The 17,094-nt window shown below is 38.5% G+C and overlaps 1 protein-coding gene across 3 annotated transcripts in view; it reads right to left on the minus strand.

Annotated features, from left to right (window-relative positions):
- LARS1 (leucyl-tRNA synthetase 1) overlaps nucleotides 1–17,094 on the minus strand; it is a 79,158-nt gene that overhangs the window by 26,763 nt on the left and 35,301 nt on the right. For all 3 annotated transcript variants that reach the window (XM_047862767.1, XM_047862777.1, XM_047862786.1), the window contains 9 exons: nucleotides 16,830–16,970; nucleotides 15,180–15,257; nucleotides 9,935–10,020; nucleotides 9,776–9,841; nucleotides 9,595–9,677; nucleotides 8,851–8,989; nucleotides 7,583–7,795; nucleotides 6,662–6,719; nucleotides 4,615–4,678 (listed from right to left, as the gene is read on the minus strand). In XM_047862767.1, the coding sequence (XP_047718723.1) occupies nucleotides 4,615–4,678; nucleotides 6,662–6,719; nucleotides 7,583–7,795; nucleotides 8,851–8,989; nucleotides 9,595–9,677; nucleotides 9,776–9,841; nucleotides 9,935–10,020; nucleotides 15,180–15,257; nucleotides 16,830–16,970 (928 nt within the window). The remainder of the gene's footprint in view (nucleotides 1–4,614; nucleotides 4,679–6,661; nucleotides 6,720–7,582; nucleotides 7,796–8,850; nucleotides 8,990–9,594; nucleotides 9,678–9,775; nucleotides 9,842–9,934; nucleotides 10,021–15,179; nucleotides 15,258–16,829; nucleotides 16,971–17,094) is intronic.

The raw sequence follows: 17,094 nt of genomic DNA on the forward strand, positions 1-17,094 counted from the left end.
TAATTTCATAGTGTTGTGATCAGAAAAGATGCATGTTACGACTTGGATCTTTTTAAATTTGTTAAGGCTTGTTTTGTGGCGTAATATGTGATCCATTCTAGAGAATGTTCCATGTGCACTTGAAAAGAATGTGTATTGTGCTGTTTTACAAAGGAATGTTCTAAATATATCTGTTAAATCCATCTGGTCCAGTGTGTCATTCAAAGCCATTGTTTCCTGGTTGATTTTCTGTTTAGATGACCTGTTCATTGATGTAAGTGGGGTGTTAAAGTCCGCTACTATTATTGTATTATTATCGATCAGTTCCTTTATGTTTGCCATTAACTGTTTTATGTATTTGGGTGCAGATATAATGGTTATATCTTCCTGTTGAACTGTCCCCTTTATTATTGCACAGTGTCCTTTACCTCTCGTTATAGTCTTTGTTTTACAGTCTATTTTGTCCAATATAAGTACTGCTACTCTGGCTTTCTTCTGACATCCACTTGCAAGACATGTTTCTCTATACCCATACTTTCAATCTGCAGGTGACTTTAAGTCTAAAATGAGTCTCTTGTAGGGGGTGCCTGGCTGGCTCAGTCAGTGGAGTGTGCAGCTCTTGATCTCAGGTTTGTGATTTGGGGCCCCACCTTCAGTGTAGAGATTATTTAAAAATAGAATCTTAAAAAAAAATGAGTTTCTTGTAGGCAGCATATAAATGGCTCTTGCTTTTTTTATTCATTATGTCATGCAGCGTCTTTTGATTGGAGTGTGTAGTCCATTTACATTCAAAGTAATTATTGATAGATAGATTTGTATTTACATTCAAAGTAATTATTGATAGATATGTTTTTTAATGTTTATTACTTGTTTTGTGTTGTTTCTGAAAATTTTCTCTGATCGTTTCTTGTCTTACTCTCTTTCATGGTTTGTTGGTTTCCTTTAGTGATATATTTTGATTTCTTTCTCTTCATTCTTTGTATATTTATTAGTATTCTATTTGTGGTTACCATTAGATTTATACATACCATCTTCTGCATATCATGGTCTGTATTATATTAAGTTGATGGTCATTTAAGTTTAAACCCATTCTTTACTTCCATCCCTCCCCATGTTTTAGGTATATGATGTTTTACATCCTTTTATTTTGTGAATTCCTTGACTGTTTTTTTTACAGATATATTCATTTTTTTATTGCTTTTGTGTTTGCTACCCCCATACTGTCATTTTTGGTCTTTCCTTTCCACTCAGAGTCCTCTAATATTTCTTACAGGGCTGGTTTACTAGTCATGAACTCCTTTAGTTTTTATCTATTTAGCTCTTTATCTATTCTTCCATTCTGAATGATAGCCTTGATGGACAGAGTATTCTTGGCTGCAGGTTTTTCCCATTTAGCACTTTGCATATATCATGTCACTCCTTTCTAGCTTGGAAAGTTTCTGCTAAAAAATCTGTTGATCAACTTATGGTTTGTATGTAACCATCTTCTTTTGTCTTGCTGTTTTTTAATGTTTATTTATTTATTTTTGAGACAGAGAGAGAGAGAGAGAGAGAGAGAGAGAACATGAGCAGGGGAAAGGCAGAGAGAGGAGAAAGAGAATCCCAAGCAGGCTCTGCACATCAGCACAGAGCCCAATGCAGGGCTCAAACCCACAAACCATGAGATCAGGACACGAGTCAAAATCAAGAGTGGGACGCTTAACCAAATGACCCACCCTTGTCTTGATGCTTTTAATATTTTTTCTTTATCACTATATTTTGCCATTTTAACTACAATATGTCTTGGAATGGGTCTGCTTTTGTTAATTTTGTTGGAGGTTCTCTGTGTTTCCTAGATCTGACTATCTGTTTCCTTCTCCAGATTAGGTAAGTTTTCAGCTATTATGTCTTCAAATACATTCTCTGCCTGCTTTTCTCTCTTCTTCTTCTTCTGGGACTCTATAATACGATTGTTACTATGTTTGATGGAGTCACTGAGTTCCCTAAGTTTACTCTCACTTTGCAGAATTCTTTTTTCTCTCTTTTGTTCAGTTTGATTACTTTCTATTACTCTGTCATCTAGTAATTACTTCATTCCTCTGCTTCTTCCAGCCTTCTTCATTTCGAGTGTGTTTCGCACTTTGTTTACTGAGCCCGTTATCTCTGCTGTTATTCCTTATCTCTGTGTTGATGGTCCCAATGATGTTCTCTACTCTTTTCTCAAATCCAGTGAGTATCCTTATGATCAGTACTTTAAATTCTTAATCAGGCATGTTATTTATATCTGTTTCGCTTAGATCTCCAGTCATGGCCTTGTCTTATTCTTTCATTTGGGACAAATTATGTCTTCTCATTTTGTCCGAGTCTCTGTGCCTGTTTCTGTGCATTAGGAAAGTCAGCTAATGTCTCTGTTCTTGAAGGTAAAGCCTTTATGAAGAAAAGCCTATAGTGTCCTACTGTGTAGTATCCCCATTTCCCCAGGACCTGCTGCTCCCAGGAATATCTCCAATGTATGCTGCGTGTGTTCTGCTGTTTTTCCTGGCTGCTTTATCTTTCAGGCCAGTCATCTACAGATGCTCTCTTTGCCTGTTGTAGGCAGTGTTTGGTCCCTGAATGTGGTCCACTTAAACTAGGTGTGCTCTGGTCTGCTTGTGAAATGAAACCTGGTGCTGCCAGCACTAAGGCCTCATAAAATTCTCAGTTCGAGAGACATGGTGTGGGCAGGGGTTTGAGCCAGTCTTCTGAGGAAGGGGGCCTGCTGCACTGGGACTGAGGCAAGCATAACCAGGAGGTGTGGTTCCACCAAAATGCAGAGTGGTGGGGCTTGATGTAAGCAAGTTAGGTGGCAAGTATCAGCACTGCACTAGTTCCTACTGGCGGCCCTGTGTTTATGCTGAAGGATGAGGAAGGGAACGGCACCTGCCAATTCCTTTGTTCCTGGAGGGGTCCCTCTGTGAATGCTGCCACTCCGGAACATGCTATGAGATGAGCAACTAACTTCTCCACTGTGTGTCCCGGGTGCTCTTCAGATCACTGTTTCCCTGCCATATGTCTGCATGATGTTTGCTTGCCTTCTCTCCAAACACAGCCCCAATGTCCTCCAGGCTATTCCAGAGCCAAGCACAGTGACCTTTAAAACTCCAAACTTTAATTAAGCCCCATTGGATACAAGTACTCAAAAATTCAGGCTCTCTCGCTTTCCAAGCCCTTTGCTATAGAGATTTGTTTTCCCCATGTGCTCCCCTGTGTGCTAGTTTGTGTCTTATCCTTTTCCATGACTGCAGCTCCCTCTCCCCAACAGTGGTCATGATCTGTTTCTTTCCCAAACCATGTCTCCACACTTCCTACCTTCTTCAATATGGCCCCTTCTCTATCTTTAGTTGTAGAGTGTGTTCTGCCAGTCTTCATATAGATTTCTGGGCTATTTAAGATGATCTGATAGTTATTTAGCTGTATTCATGGGACAAGGCAAGTGAGAATCCTCCTACTCTGCTGCCACCTTCTGTCTTCAGTACCTGTGTGCCCTTCAAATGTCCCCATCCTTATTGAAACATTTCCTTATTTTCTGGAACAATGTGTTCCATGCTCATCTTGTTATTTTCCCTACTCCAGCCTGCAAATCAGTCACTTCTCCTAGGCACCCCAGTTCCACTTATCGGAAAACTGTAGTTAGAAACCAAGATCTGAATGCCAGGTGTGCCTCTGCCACTGGGGTGTCACTGCTCATAAGCCTTCTTGGCACACACAGCTAGGGAAATGTGTGCACATGCACTAACCCACTGCACACACCAATGTTAATTTTTGCATTAATCTATCTATATATAAAATTAAAACCATTAGATATTGCCAATTCCAATCCAACACCACAGGCTGCCTTCTAGCATTCCCCCTTTATTATTTCCATCTTCTTTGACAGTGAGCTCTCATCTACAATAGATTTATTTGTTCAATCCCAGCACACACTGCTAACCTATACCTCACGCAAGAAATAGTCTTACCAATTACAGTACTGATGTGCAGTTCTTTTTGGTTTACAGTGTCCAGTCAAAGCAATGTTTCTCTAAGTTAATTAGGTTAGTTCTTTCCCATTCCCATCAGTATGGCCTCAAACTGTGCTAGCCATGATGAGAAGAAACAAGTGCCATGATGACCAAAGTAATGAATGGTTCCTTCAGGTTACACAGTGCATGTCTTCCCTTGACAAAGTAATGATCAAATGGAACAGTACTGAGGCCAAGGAGAAAAGACTGTTCTAAAAAATGAATGCTCCCAGGTTTAAGTGACCCATATTTATATCAAGTACGAAGCAAATACTTTGGAAAAGCTTTACAGTCAACATCTCTACAAACCAATTCTTTCATCTTTCAAGTAATAAGAAATTGAAGCAAGCCGGGTAGCAATTACAGTGAGTTTCTTTTTTAAAAAAGACTCTAATAGTCTTAGTTCAAATCTGTTCCTAAAAAGATCATGTCAGCAATTCTTACATTTTAAATATTACATTGCTTGTACACAAAGAAAACACGACTGTTTTAAACTACTGTAAAAGCAAAAAAAAAAAAAAAAAAGGCAGTAAAACTGAAACAATTTTAACTTGTTTTCTATAATCTGAAGAGAATCAGACCCTATATAATAGCAATAATAAAAAAGCATACTCACCATCCGCTGAAAATTTGTCGATAGCTTGGGTCAAAGTGAGGAAGTTGCCTGTGGACTTTGACATCTGAAATAAAAGTCAATGACCAGGCATTATTAAGCATATAAGTAAAATAAACCAAATCAGCCAAATCAAAATACATGGGTTAGCCACAATCAGATAAACACAGACAAAAAATATTACAAAGAGGGAATGGAAAAGATACCTTGCACTAATTTTCCAGACATAGAAACTAAAGTCCGGTTACTAAGTGACTTCATTTCAGCTGCTTATAAAGAAGAGCTTTACAGCAATTAGACTCCTTCAGAAATGAAAGGACTAGTGTATGAAGTCAGAGTTAGGCTTTTAGGGAACTTCCTGTCAACGGCGTCACAATAATTGTTTGTTCAAGCTGTGCTCTACCTGAGGGCACCACATCAAAGGAGGCACTGTGCACAGCCTATCAATCTTTACTATTTAAGAATGTTGTATCTTTATCATAACTTTGCTGATACCAAACAGAGGTGATTATCCAGTTTTATGCTACATGGCAATAAAGTATCTAGTTCTAAGAAATTCAGTACAGTGTAGAGTACAACAATGTTGACACCAAAGAGAATGTCATGATATACCACAATTTACATTCATATACATATATACACATATATACATACAGATAAATATATAACATACATAGTGTCACTTTGACTTACAAAGTAAAAATGAATTTACGAATCAAAAGTCCTTGTTGATCTAACAAAATCTATAAATAGCCCATGCTTTTTTTTTTTTTTTTTTAGTAGGCTCCACATCCAATATGAGGATTGAATTCATAACCCTGAGATTAAGGGTCACATGCTTTACCGACTAAGCCAGCCAGACGCATCCAATAGCCCGTGTTTCTAATTAAAGAGCTGTTTTTCGGTCTAATATAGAGATTATTTTAAATGAACTTTTTTATTCCCTTTCAATATTAGAATACTGGTTAAATGATGTTTCATTTTACAATTCAGACCATCTATTATTTGTTTAAATCTATGTCTATTCTCATTATGACAGATATTTATAGCAAAGAATACTGTTTTACCATTAATATTCCAACAGGAGCAGCAAAATTCACTAACTGTAACAAATCCAACTTGCTACAATTGTCATTACTAAGAAATAACATAGTAACTTAATTTCAGGTTTGGTTGAGGAGGGGTACCCCTTTCTAATGTGCACAAAAGCATCACAGGAGCAAACAAGGGCTTGGTTATGAGGTTTGCATAACCTCCTGTTGAAGATATTGATTAATGAGACATAAAGTCTTACGTAGCCTATTAAAAATCATATATACTAAGAGTTTTAACAATACTGGAAGCAGTACTAGTATAAACAGAAATATTACATTGCCTGGGAAGAAACATTACATGACTGTTAAGAATCCTGGCAATTCCAAAATTCTATTATTATAATTCAGTGGCTGGTCATAGTATAAAACAAATCCCACCAAATGATCTTCTCAACTTAATGAGAAAGATATTCTAGGGTCACAATGCTAGGATCTTTATGTTTCTTATCTATCTCTCTTTCCTCTAGTCAAAATTTGTGTTACCTTCTGTCATTCTAACCACAAATGTTAAAATAAGTAAGTTTTGGGGCACCTGAGTGGCTCAGTCGGTTGAGTACCCAACTCTTGATTTTGGCTCAGGTCACGATCCCAGTTGGCTCATGGAATGCAGCCCCGCATCAGGTACCATGCTGAGCGTGGAGCCTGCTTAAGGGTTTAAGATTCTCTCTCTCTCTCCCTCCCTCTGCCTCTCTTCCCTGCTCATGTTCTCCCTCCTTCTCTCTAACATATCGTAATGTAACATAACAAAACATAACATAACAAATTTTCCCACTCCCTCCCCTCAGTTAATACTATTCACTCTACTCCCTTAATTTATGCTGGTAGTCCTATATATTTTAAATGGAAGACTAACTCTGATTTTTATACTCTTTATTTCTTTAAGAAATACAACTTCCTGTATCTGAAAAGTTTTCTGCAGAATTTTAAACTTTCGAGAGGCCAAAAGCCTTACTTACTTTCTCAGAGTTGAGGAGGAGATGTCCATTTGCTCTCACAGCAGCAGGCCATTTGTCACTTTACAGGTAAATGTTCAAAGACAGAAAACACAACATAAACATTCTAGTTTAAGCTTAAAAAGTTGAGGTAAATGCTAAAAGATCTGTAAAAATTTGCAAAGACAAATGTACAAGGATATTTATTGAGTGCTGTTCATAACGAAAAAAATAAAAACAAGTAAAGTGTGCGTTAAGTGAAGGACTGGTTACATAAACTATGATGCAGGCATACACTGAAATACTATGTAGTAACTATTTAAAAAATACAGGCAGGGGGGCGCCTGGGTGGCTCAGTCGGTTGGGCGGCCGACTTCAGCTCAAGTCACGATCTCCCGGTCCGTGAGTTCAAGCCCTGCGTCAGGCTCTGGGCTGATAGCTCAGAGCCTGGAGCCTGCTTCTGATTCTGTGTCTCCCTCTCTCTCTGCCCCTCCCCCATTCATGCTCTCTCTCTGTCTCAAAAATAAATAAACGTAAAAAAAAAAAAAATTTAAAAAAAAAAATACAGGCAGGGCCCGAAGTGTGGCTATAAAAAGATCTTAGAGGGGCGCCTGGGTGGCTCAGTCGGTTAAGTGTCGAACTTCAGTTCAGGTCACGATCTCGTGGTCCGTGAGTTCGAGCCCCGCGTCGGGCTCTGGGCTGATGGCTCAGAATCGGAGTCTGCTTCTGATTCTGTGTCTCCGTCTCTCTCTGAGAGGGAGCCTAAAGTAAGTAGGAGGATTTCTGGATGTACTAGATAGGAGAAGGTGTGCTTTATGCTTCAGTATACATTTAACAGAAGAAAAAGAAAGTGACTGGCAAATCTAACTATACCTTGCACAATAACTTCTTAAATATTTGAAGCCACAAGGCATAAGTTTAGTCTGCATCCTTTTTAGCACTCACCTTTGTTCTGGCCACATAGCCACATGATTATAAAGGTAATATGAAAGATGATTTGGAACAAGATCCTTGCCAGAGACTCGGAGATCCACAGGATACCAGAATTCAAATTCCTGCTTTAATTGATCTAACTTTTCCTTTGGGATCTGAGTCTTAGGAAATGGAGCCTCCTTGAAGAAAACATAATCCCAAACCTCTTTGGTCATCTGTTGTGGTCTGTAATTAAAATAAAAACAAACAAACAAACAAAAAAAACCAGCATCAAAAAAATATATATTTTTCCATGAAAGAATCAGTATTTTCATCTAACCATGAAGTAGATATTTATCTTAATGTAGTTACCATAACAAATGACAATAGATTCCCCTAAGAATAAAGAACAGTAACAATAATAGAGGGACGATTTATTACTTTTTCTCAGTTCAACAGCAAAAAAGGAACAACATCATTAGCAAAATTTGCTAAATGAATTCTTATGAAAACTAATTATTAAAAAAAAAAAAGGAACTTTTGTGGCTCCTGGGTGGCTCAGTCAGTTGAGCATCTGACTCTTGGTTTCAGCTCAGGTCATGATCTCACAGTTTGTGAGATGGTGCCCCAGGTCAGGCTCCATGATGACAGCACAGAGCCTGCTTGGGATTCTCTGTCTCCCTCTCTACCTTTTTCCCACTTGCAGTATCTCTGTCTCTCTCAAAATAAATAAACTTAAAAAATAAAAAAATAACTCAGTTAAGCATGTGACTTCAGCTCAGGTCATAATCTCACGGTTCATGAGTTCAAGCCCCACATTAGGCCCTGTGCTGACAATGCAGAGCCTGCTTAGAATATTTTCTCTCTTCCTCTCTCTCTCTTTCTCTGCCCCTGTCCCATTCACATACTCTCTGTCTCAAAATTAATTAAATAAATAAATAAATAAATAAATAAATAAATAAATATTAAAAAATAAAGGGATGCCTGGGTGACTCAGTCAGTTAAGCGTCCGACTTTGGCTCAGGTCATTATCTCATGGTTTGTGGGTTCGAGCCCTGCGTTGGGCTCTGTGCTGACAGCTCAGACCCTGCAGCCTGCTTCAGATTCTGTGTCTCCCTCTCTGCCCTCCCAGTCTCAAGCTCTGTCTCTCTCTCTCTCTCTCAAAAATAAACATTATAAAAAGTTTTAAAAAATAAATAAAATAATAAAATAATTTTAAAAAAGGAACTTTCAATGTATAAATCAAAAGATCACACCTCCTGCTAATAAACTACATTTCTTTGCCGCATCCATTCACCAACCTGATGCCCAGCGGAGATTCTGCCTGTCCTCGCAAGTTACCCCCCTGCAGCAGGTGTGCCACTGTGTAAAATGCCATGTAAATAGTGGAATCAGACAGCGATTCAATCAGCCACTGCTCATCCCATGGCAGACGAGTACCTGCAAGATAAAAAGAAGAAAACTAATTCCTGAGGAACTTAAAAGAGATATTTCATCTGGAGAATCCATATCTTCAAGGTCTATAGCATTTACAAAGCTACTTATTTAAGAAGGTCTTAAATTTGCTTAAATAATTAACAAAATGAACTAGTAAATATAAAGCAAAATGAGGGCACTGGGATGGCTCAGTCAGTTGAGTGTCCGGCTCTTGATCTCGGCTCGGGTCGTGATCTCACAGGTCGTGAGATAGAACCTCGCATCCGGCTCCATGCTGACCGTGCAGAGCCTGCTTGGGATTCTCTCCCTCCCTCCCTCTCTGCCCCCCTCCTCCCTGCTTGAAAATAAACATTTTTTAAAAAGGCAAAATGGTTGAAGCACTACAAAGTTTCTATTAAAAAAAATCCATAAAGCTATGTGGATTTGAGAGGTCATACTCTACCAGTAGGTAGATAGACGGTAGGGCACCACATCCCAGTTTCCCTCACCCTCAAACCAAAACCTCTCAATTCAGAAAAATACTAGGAGAGACAGAGAAAAAGTAAAAGGGTTAATTTGCCAGGTAACTGGCCAAGTCATTCAAACAGAAGAATTTGAAGCATGCTTACCTAAACCATAAGTTCTCGAGCAGGCATGCTCTTGTAGCCAACCTAGGGTAGCTTCAAAATTCCTCCTGGTCTCCTCACAGAATCTGGAGAGAGTAAAAGGTACAGTGTCTCTCTTCATCCTCACTGTCTTCCATGTTTCTGATCTCCTTTCCCTTCCCTCATCACTTTTTTCCCTTCTTACGTTTCCAGGTTCTTCAAGCACTGGGATGTCTGTTGTTTCCAGTTCTCTTCTCCATAATCCAAGTACCTGGTAGTAGACAGATTGATTTAAAAAAAACGTAAAATTCAAAAGGATAAGTAAAATGACTGAAGGAAATATCTTGCTGTACGAGAGACTAACCACTGGTCACACAAGGCCACGACACATTCATCTGAAGACCTGGACATAACTTGTTTTTCTGGCTCCATGTAAATAAAGGCATCTCCCTACATGAAAGCAAATAAAAATATATCAGACATTATGTCAAGTCAATCTCTATTCCTCAGGGACAATAAAAAAACTTTAAAAAAAAATGTTACACCACCAATAAAAAATGTTACACCACCCCACATCTTCAGTATGTCTTCCCGGTATAAGTTATCTGCCATTCTCTTTTTTTTTTTTTAATTTTTTTTAATCTTTATTTATTTTTGAGAGAGAGACAGAGTGCAAGCAGGGGAGGAACAGAGGGAGAGGGAGACACAGAATCCAAAGCAGGCTCCAGGCTCCAAGCTGTCAGCACAGAGACCGACGCGGGGCTCGAACTCACAAACCGTGAGATCATGACCCGTGAGATCATGACCTGAGCTGAAGTCAGCCACTTAACCAACTGAGCCACCCAGACGCCCCTGCCATTCTTTCTATACATCATTTGCTTTTGAAAAGGTGTGTATCTCTGTCAAATGGATCATCTTTCCTAGGTATCAATTATTCCTTGTCAGTGGAACATGAATGATGTTCAGTACTTTCTAATTCTATGGTTTGAAGGTTAGAATGCCTATGGAAGCTACCCTTATTATTTTTGTTTTAAGTTTATTTATTTATTGAGAGAGAGAGAGAGAGAGAGAGAGAGCAAGGAGGGGATGGGCAGTGAGAAAGGGAGAGAGAGAATACCAAGCAGGCTCCGAACTATAAGCATGGAGCCCGACTCAGGACTTGAACTCTTAAACCAAGAGATCATGACCTGCACTGAAATCAAGAGTCTAAAGCTTAACTGACTGAGCTACCCAGGCGTCCCTATCCTTGTTATAGTAAGAATATAAAGAGGGGGAGATGTGAGCATTGTCAGCGCAGACCCTGCTTGGGATTCTCTCTCTCTCTTCTCTCTGCCTCTCTCCCTGCTCATGCTCGATCTCTCTAAAAAAATTTAAAAAAAGAATATAAAGAAAATATGAAATTAAACACATAGAACCACTGCTTTTAAAAAACTAGATGCACAAAAACTAAACATGAAAAACATTGTTGCTAAAGATTTATAGTGCCATGAAAAACGTCCACTAGAAAACTAACCATGAATGTAACTGTTTACCAAATATAAATACCTCTTAATGTATTATGGTCCCACACTTGTCAGGCTATTTTTTAAGATAAAATCCAACATAATTATTCATAAAATGATTCATTGTTCTTTGTTTTTAATGCAATTCTTCATACTGAACTTAAATAGCTAGGACTTTGGTATAAAGAAGGGAAATTAAAAACAGACATTGAACTCTGCTGAAGAGGACTAACTGAAGTTTCTAAAGAAGAGGTCAGAACCCCAGATACCCTAATCCCATACTATGAAGACAGGCAAATGCCCCTCCCTATGCCAGCAGAACAATGAAGGTTTATGCTCTGGAGAGGATACAAGAGTCACTCAACCAAAGACAGAGTTAAGGATATGGGTATCACAGTGGGAAGAGACAGATTCAGTGGAAAGTCAGCACAATGGGTTTTGGTATTCCCCCTAGCAATTTTTTCAGCTCCCAGTTAGCTTAGACTTCTCAAGCTAGAAAGTGGAAGAATCTTCTAGGAGGAAGCTAATAAATCCAAGAAGCTCTAACTAATTGACATCAGGGCTAATATAAAGGCTTCCCCAAGACCCAAAAAGCCCTTCTAGATCTCCCCCAGTGAAGCCCTACTCACATCCAAAAAGGTTCCAATCATCTTTCTGTACCTACTCTTAAATATCAACAATCTTCCTCAGAGAAATAAAAGATTAAGATTTCACATTCATGAAACATAGCATCCTATAAAAAAGGCCCTGCATTGATGGAAAAAAGTCTCTTTAACAAATGGTGCTGGGAGAACTGGACAGCAACATGCAGAAGATTGAAACTAGACCACTTTCTCACACCATTAACAAAAATAAACTCAAAATGGATAAAGGACCTGAATGTGAGACAGGAAACCATCAAAACCTTAGAGGAGAAAGCAGGAAAAGACCTCTCTGACCTCAGCCGTAGCAACGTCTTACTCGACACATCCCCAAAGGCAAGGGAATTAAAAGCAAAAATGAACTACTGGGACCTTATGAGATCAAAAGCTTCTGCACAGCAAAAGAAACAACCAACAAAACTAAAAGGCAACCAACAGAATGGGAAAAGATATTTGCAAATGACATATCGGACAAAGGGCTAGTATCCAAAATCTATAAAGAGCTCACCAAACTCCATACCCGAAAAACAAATAACCCAGTGAAGAAATGGGCAGAAAACATGAATAGACACTTCTCTAAAGAAGACATCCGGATGGCCAACAGGCACATGAAAAGATGCTCAACGTTGCTTCTCATCAGGGAAATACAAATCAAAACCACACTCAGATATCACCTCACGCCAGTCAGAGTGGCCAAAATGAACAAATCAGGAGACTATAGATGCTGGAGAGGATGTGGAGAAACGGGAACCCTCTTGCACTGTTGGTGGGAATGCAAATTGGTGCAGCCACTCTGGAAAACAGTGTGGAGCTTCCTCAAAAAATTAAAAATAGACCTACCCTATGACCGAGCAATAGCACTGCTAGGAATTTACCCAAGGGATACAGGAGTACTGATGCATAGGGGCACTTGTACCCCAATGTTTATAGCAGCATTCTCAACAATAGCCAAATTATGGAAAGAGCCTAAATGTCCATCAACCGATGAATGGATAAAGAAATTGTGGTTTATATACACAATGGAGTACTACGTGGCAATGAGAAAGAATGAAATATGGCCCTTTGTAGCAACGTGGATGGAAGTGGAGAGTGTTATGCTAAGTGAAATAAGCCATACAGAGAAAGACAGATACCATATGTTTTCACTCTTACGTGGATCCTGAGAAACTTAACAGAATCCCAAGGGGGAGGGGGAGGGGGGGGAAAAAAAAAAAGAAGTTAGAGTGGGAGAGAGCCAAAGCATAGGAGACTCTTAAAAACTAAGAACAAACTGGGGGTTGATGGGGGGTGGGAGGGAGGGGAGGGTGGGTGATGGGTATTGAGGAGGGCACCTTTTGGGATGAGCACTGAGTGTTGTATGGAAACCAATTTGACAATAAACTTCATATATTGAAAAAAAAAAAAAAAAGGCCCTGCATTGGTAACGATGAAGCTGGATAATAAGTATACAGGAATTCAACACACTACTCTCCACTTTTTTAATTTGAAATTTTCCATACCAAACATAATTTTTTTACACATACACACAAATAGCAAAACGCACAATAAACAAACAAAATCTCAGGAAGAAAAAGTTGAGGGACTCTCCCAGAAAGAAAAAGACTTCCAGAGTCTAAGAGAACCCATAATTGAGTAAGAATTCAGGAAGCAAAAATAAGGAAAGGAAGAGATGAAACAATCAAAGAAAAAGTCAAGAAATTTTCCCAAAATTAAAGCACCTAAGTCTTCAGGCTGAAGGAGCCCACTAAGCACTCAGAAAAATGAAAGAAAATTGACCTACACCACAGTAAATCACGAAATTCCATAACATCAGGAAGAAAGACAAGATTCTATACAAAGAGAAGGAGAGGGGGAAAAACAGGACATTTATAAAAAAATGAGTTATTACCAAAATGGTTTCAGACTTCACAACAGCATTCTGAACCAGAGCACCATGGGTAATGTCCATGAAATTCTAAGGCAAAACTACTTTCAATCTAGAATTCTGTCCCCAGGCAACCAAGTATGAAGACAGACAAGATACTTCACACATGGAAGCTTACAAAAATTTACCTTCCAGGTACCCTTTTTCAGGAAAGCTACTAGAGTAAGAGTTTAACCCAAATGAGAGAGGGAATAATTAAGCAGCGGCCACGGGATAAAGGAAACATGAGATCCAACTCAAGAGAAGCAAAGAAAATTCTTAGTAATGGAAGAAGATCCCAGATGATATTTGTGCACTAGGACAGTAAGTAACCAGTCCAGACTAAAACAGGCCAGAAGGCGGGGGAAGAGCTTTCTCCAAGAAGGAACCAACAGCATACTGACGTGTTAAAGTAGTGAAAGAAGAAATAAAGAGTTGGGACAGAGTTTGGGAACAGAGCATTGTATTTAAAGTAAGGAATTTAAAAAAGGAATTAAAAAACAAGAAGGACAATTATTAACACCAGGGAAAAACAAAAGCTGAGGAAGAAAAGTTCTCACTGTACATCAGTGGTGTCTCAAAAATGTATACAATGGGGGCACCTGGTGGCTCACTTGCCTTTGGTTCAGGTCGTGATCTCATGGTTTGTGAGCTTGAGCCCCATATTGGACTCTGTACTGACAGTGCAGAGCCTGCCTGGTATTCTCTCTCTCTGCCCCTCTCCCACTTGCGCTAGCTCTCTCTCTCTCTCTCTCAAAAATAAATTAAAAGACTTTAAAAAAAGAGATTAGCAAATTGAACATGGAAATCCCACATTAACATATGAAAAGAAATATTTTTTTTAATGTACGCAATTACTGCTCTCATATAAGTTATAATGTACCTATACTAAAAAGATGGGAGGTAGAGAAGGGCACACAAATGTGGTGAGGTCAGAAAGAAAGACACAAGGTAGAAGAAAGAGTTAAATGTTGATTTTCCAAGGTAGAAAGTCAATGGCTAATGTCTAAAACTAAAAATCAAAATTTTAAAATTACTCTATGAGCATTTACATTAGAGATCTGAGAGATGGAGGTTAATATTAAGCCATATATAACTGTCAGAAATCAAAATTTAGTTTAGGGGCACTCTTGATCTCAGATCAGGTCTTGATCTCAAGGCTGTGACTTTAAACCCCGCTTTGGGCTCTGGGCTACGCATGAAGCCTGCTTTAAAAAAAAAAAAAAAAAAAAGGGATGCCTGGGTAGCTCATTCCGTTAGGTGTCCGACTTCGGCTCACGTCATGATCTCACGGTTTGTGGGTCTGAGTCCCGCATTGGGCTCTGTGCTGAACGCTTGCTCAGAGCCTGGGGCCTACTTCAGACTCTGTGTCTCCTTCTCTCTCTGCCCCTCCTCAGTTCACGTTCTGTCTCACTCTGTCTCTCAAAAATAAATAAATGTAAATAAATAAATAAATAAATTAAATAAATAAATAAATAAATAAATAAATAAATAAATAAATAAATAAATTTAAAAAAAGGGTTTTCTCCTAAAACAGCCTTCAGAGGATGGCCTATCACATACAGTGTCAATCATCTTTTTCTGAATAGTCTTCTTTACATCTTGGACCTTCTGTCCTTTAAATCCATCCACCAACATTACCTAAAAGGATGAGAAGTGGGGGGACAAAACACAGACAAAACAATTAAAATTTGCCTTGCGTTCCCTCCAAATTTTTCCCTAACTAAATTTACTTCCATCCACAACTAAGATATTTTTAGTGTGAAATCTATCACATTTGTAATCTTAAGTTTTTATTTTGCCAGAGCTTGGGTGATTAATATATACAACACACTTGGTTTTTCTTTTGCCATGACTAGAATAGCTATCACGAACAAGATGAGGAAGGATCCCTCATTACCTTCCCACTTCTCAGATTTCCATGGGGAGAGAATTTCAATAGGCTCACTCAGTTCATTCCTGAAGTCTTTGGGAAAATGAACAGAGCTCACACAGGTCAGCCCCAGTTAGACTTCTGTTTCCAATTCTGCCTGTTGCCAGCAAGCATTTTCCTTAGCTTGGCCATGTGATAAACCTGGCCCTTATAGGAAGGCTGGTTTTTCAACTCGGCCTTTAATGTAGTGAGGAAATTTAATCCTAGGGCTAGGTATTAGCTTGCCCATTGTTGTCACAGATCCACACAGTCCCTTCCAGCTCATATTTTGACCTCCAGCTATGTGACTCCTGTTTCTCTCTGAAATAGTTTCTATCTTAAATGGAAAAGAAAGATGTTTTCTGACCTTCCAATCCTCTAACATGCTGAAGTGTTTTATATCAATTTAATTGACCACTATAAAATTATACTTATAGATCATGTTAGTAAAGTGGTTAAGAGCACAAACCCTGGAGCCAAGCTCCCCAGGTAGACCAGTTCTGCCACTGGCTACCTATCTGCTGATCTTGGGTAAATTACTTAATGTCTTAGTGCCTCAATTTCCTCATCTGTAAAACAGGAATGATAGTGCCTACTTCACGAGGTTATTTTGAGATTTAAATAAGTTAACATTTAAGTGCTATCTATATAAGGGTAACTTTTGTTACCACCCAAAATGTGTAAGTCACTTAAAAAAAAGACACATAACCAATTGTTGGTTATCCAGAACAATAAAAGTGAAGGTAAAAATAAAGAATTCCCATTTACAGCCTTAAAAATCTTCATTTTAACCTCAAGTCACTAGCAACTTGGCTTGATTTTTACTTTCTCTAGCCTAGTCCTCTTTCCATGGAAATGTGTAAGCCACATTAACACATGCACAATTAAGGAGAAAAGAGAGGTTCCAAACATGTCTGTTGCACTCCCCTGCCATTTAGTGGACATTAACAACTAAATGAGAAAAACTGCTTATTTAAAATATGAACTCCTCAATTAAAAGAGCAAAAGGGACCAGGTATTGTCCATGCAATAAACGTATGAAGTTGACTCCATAATAACATGAACTAACTTTAAATAATCTTCTCAAGAAACTCATTTCTTAGACATTCCTAAAGGACACAAATATATGATTTCTGTAAGTGCCATTGAACAAAAAATAAATTAAATAAATTTGGAAACAGAAGAACACAATCTCATATTATCTCTCAAATCAGTATGTAGGTGAAACTATATTGAATCTTTCTATTTTCTTCTAAATCATTGAAAAATACACAGAGCAAAACTAAAAAATTATAACTTACACCATCATAAAACCCTTTTAGATATAACTTCTCCTTAGCTTCTGCAAGTTTTTCTCGGTCATTCTGGCTTTGAACTTTCAACTCATCACAAATGGTTACAGCGGAAAGATTTCCAAAACCTGGGATTTCAATGATTGGCACCTGTAAAGAACAGCAATTTCAGGACCTTATTCACACTGGATGATCATAAAAACGGCCCTATGGTGCATAATTCATTTGCCTCTGCTGTCCAATGAAGTCATTTCAGATTTTATATATCATTACA

Source organism: Prionailurus viverrinus, chromosome A1 (genome assembly GCF_022837055.1).
Source record: "Prionailurus viverrinus isolate Anna chromosome A1, UM_Priviv_1.0, whole genome shotgun sequence".
NCBI classification, from domain to species: Eukaryota; Metazoa; Chordata; class Mammalia; order Carnivora; family Felidae; genus Prionailurus; species Prionailurus viverrinus.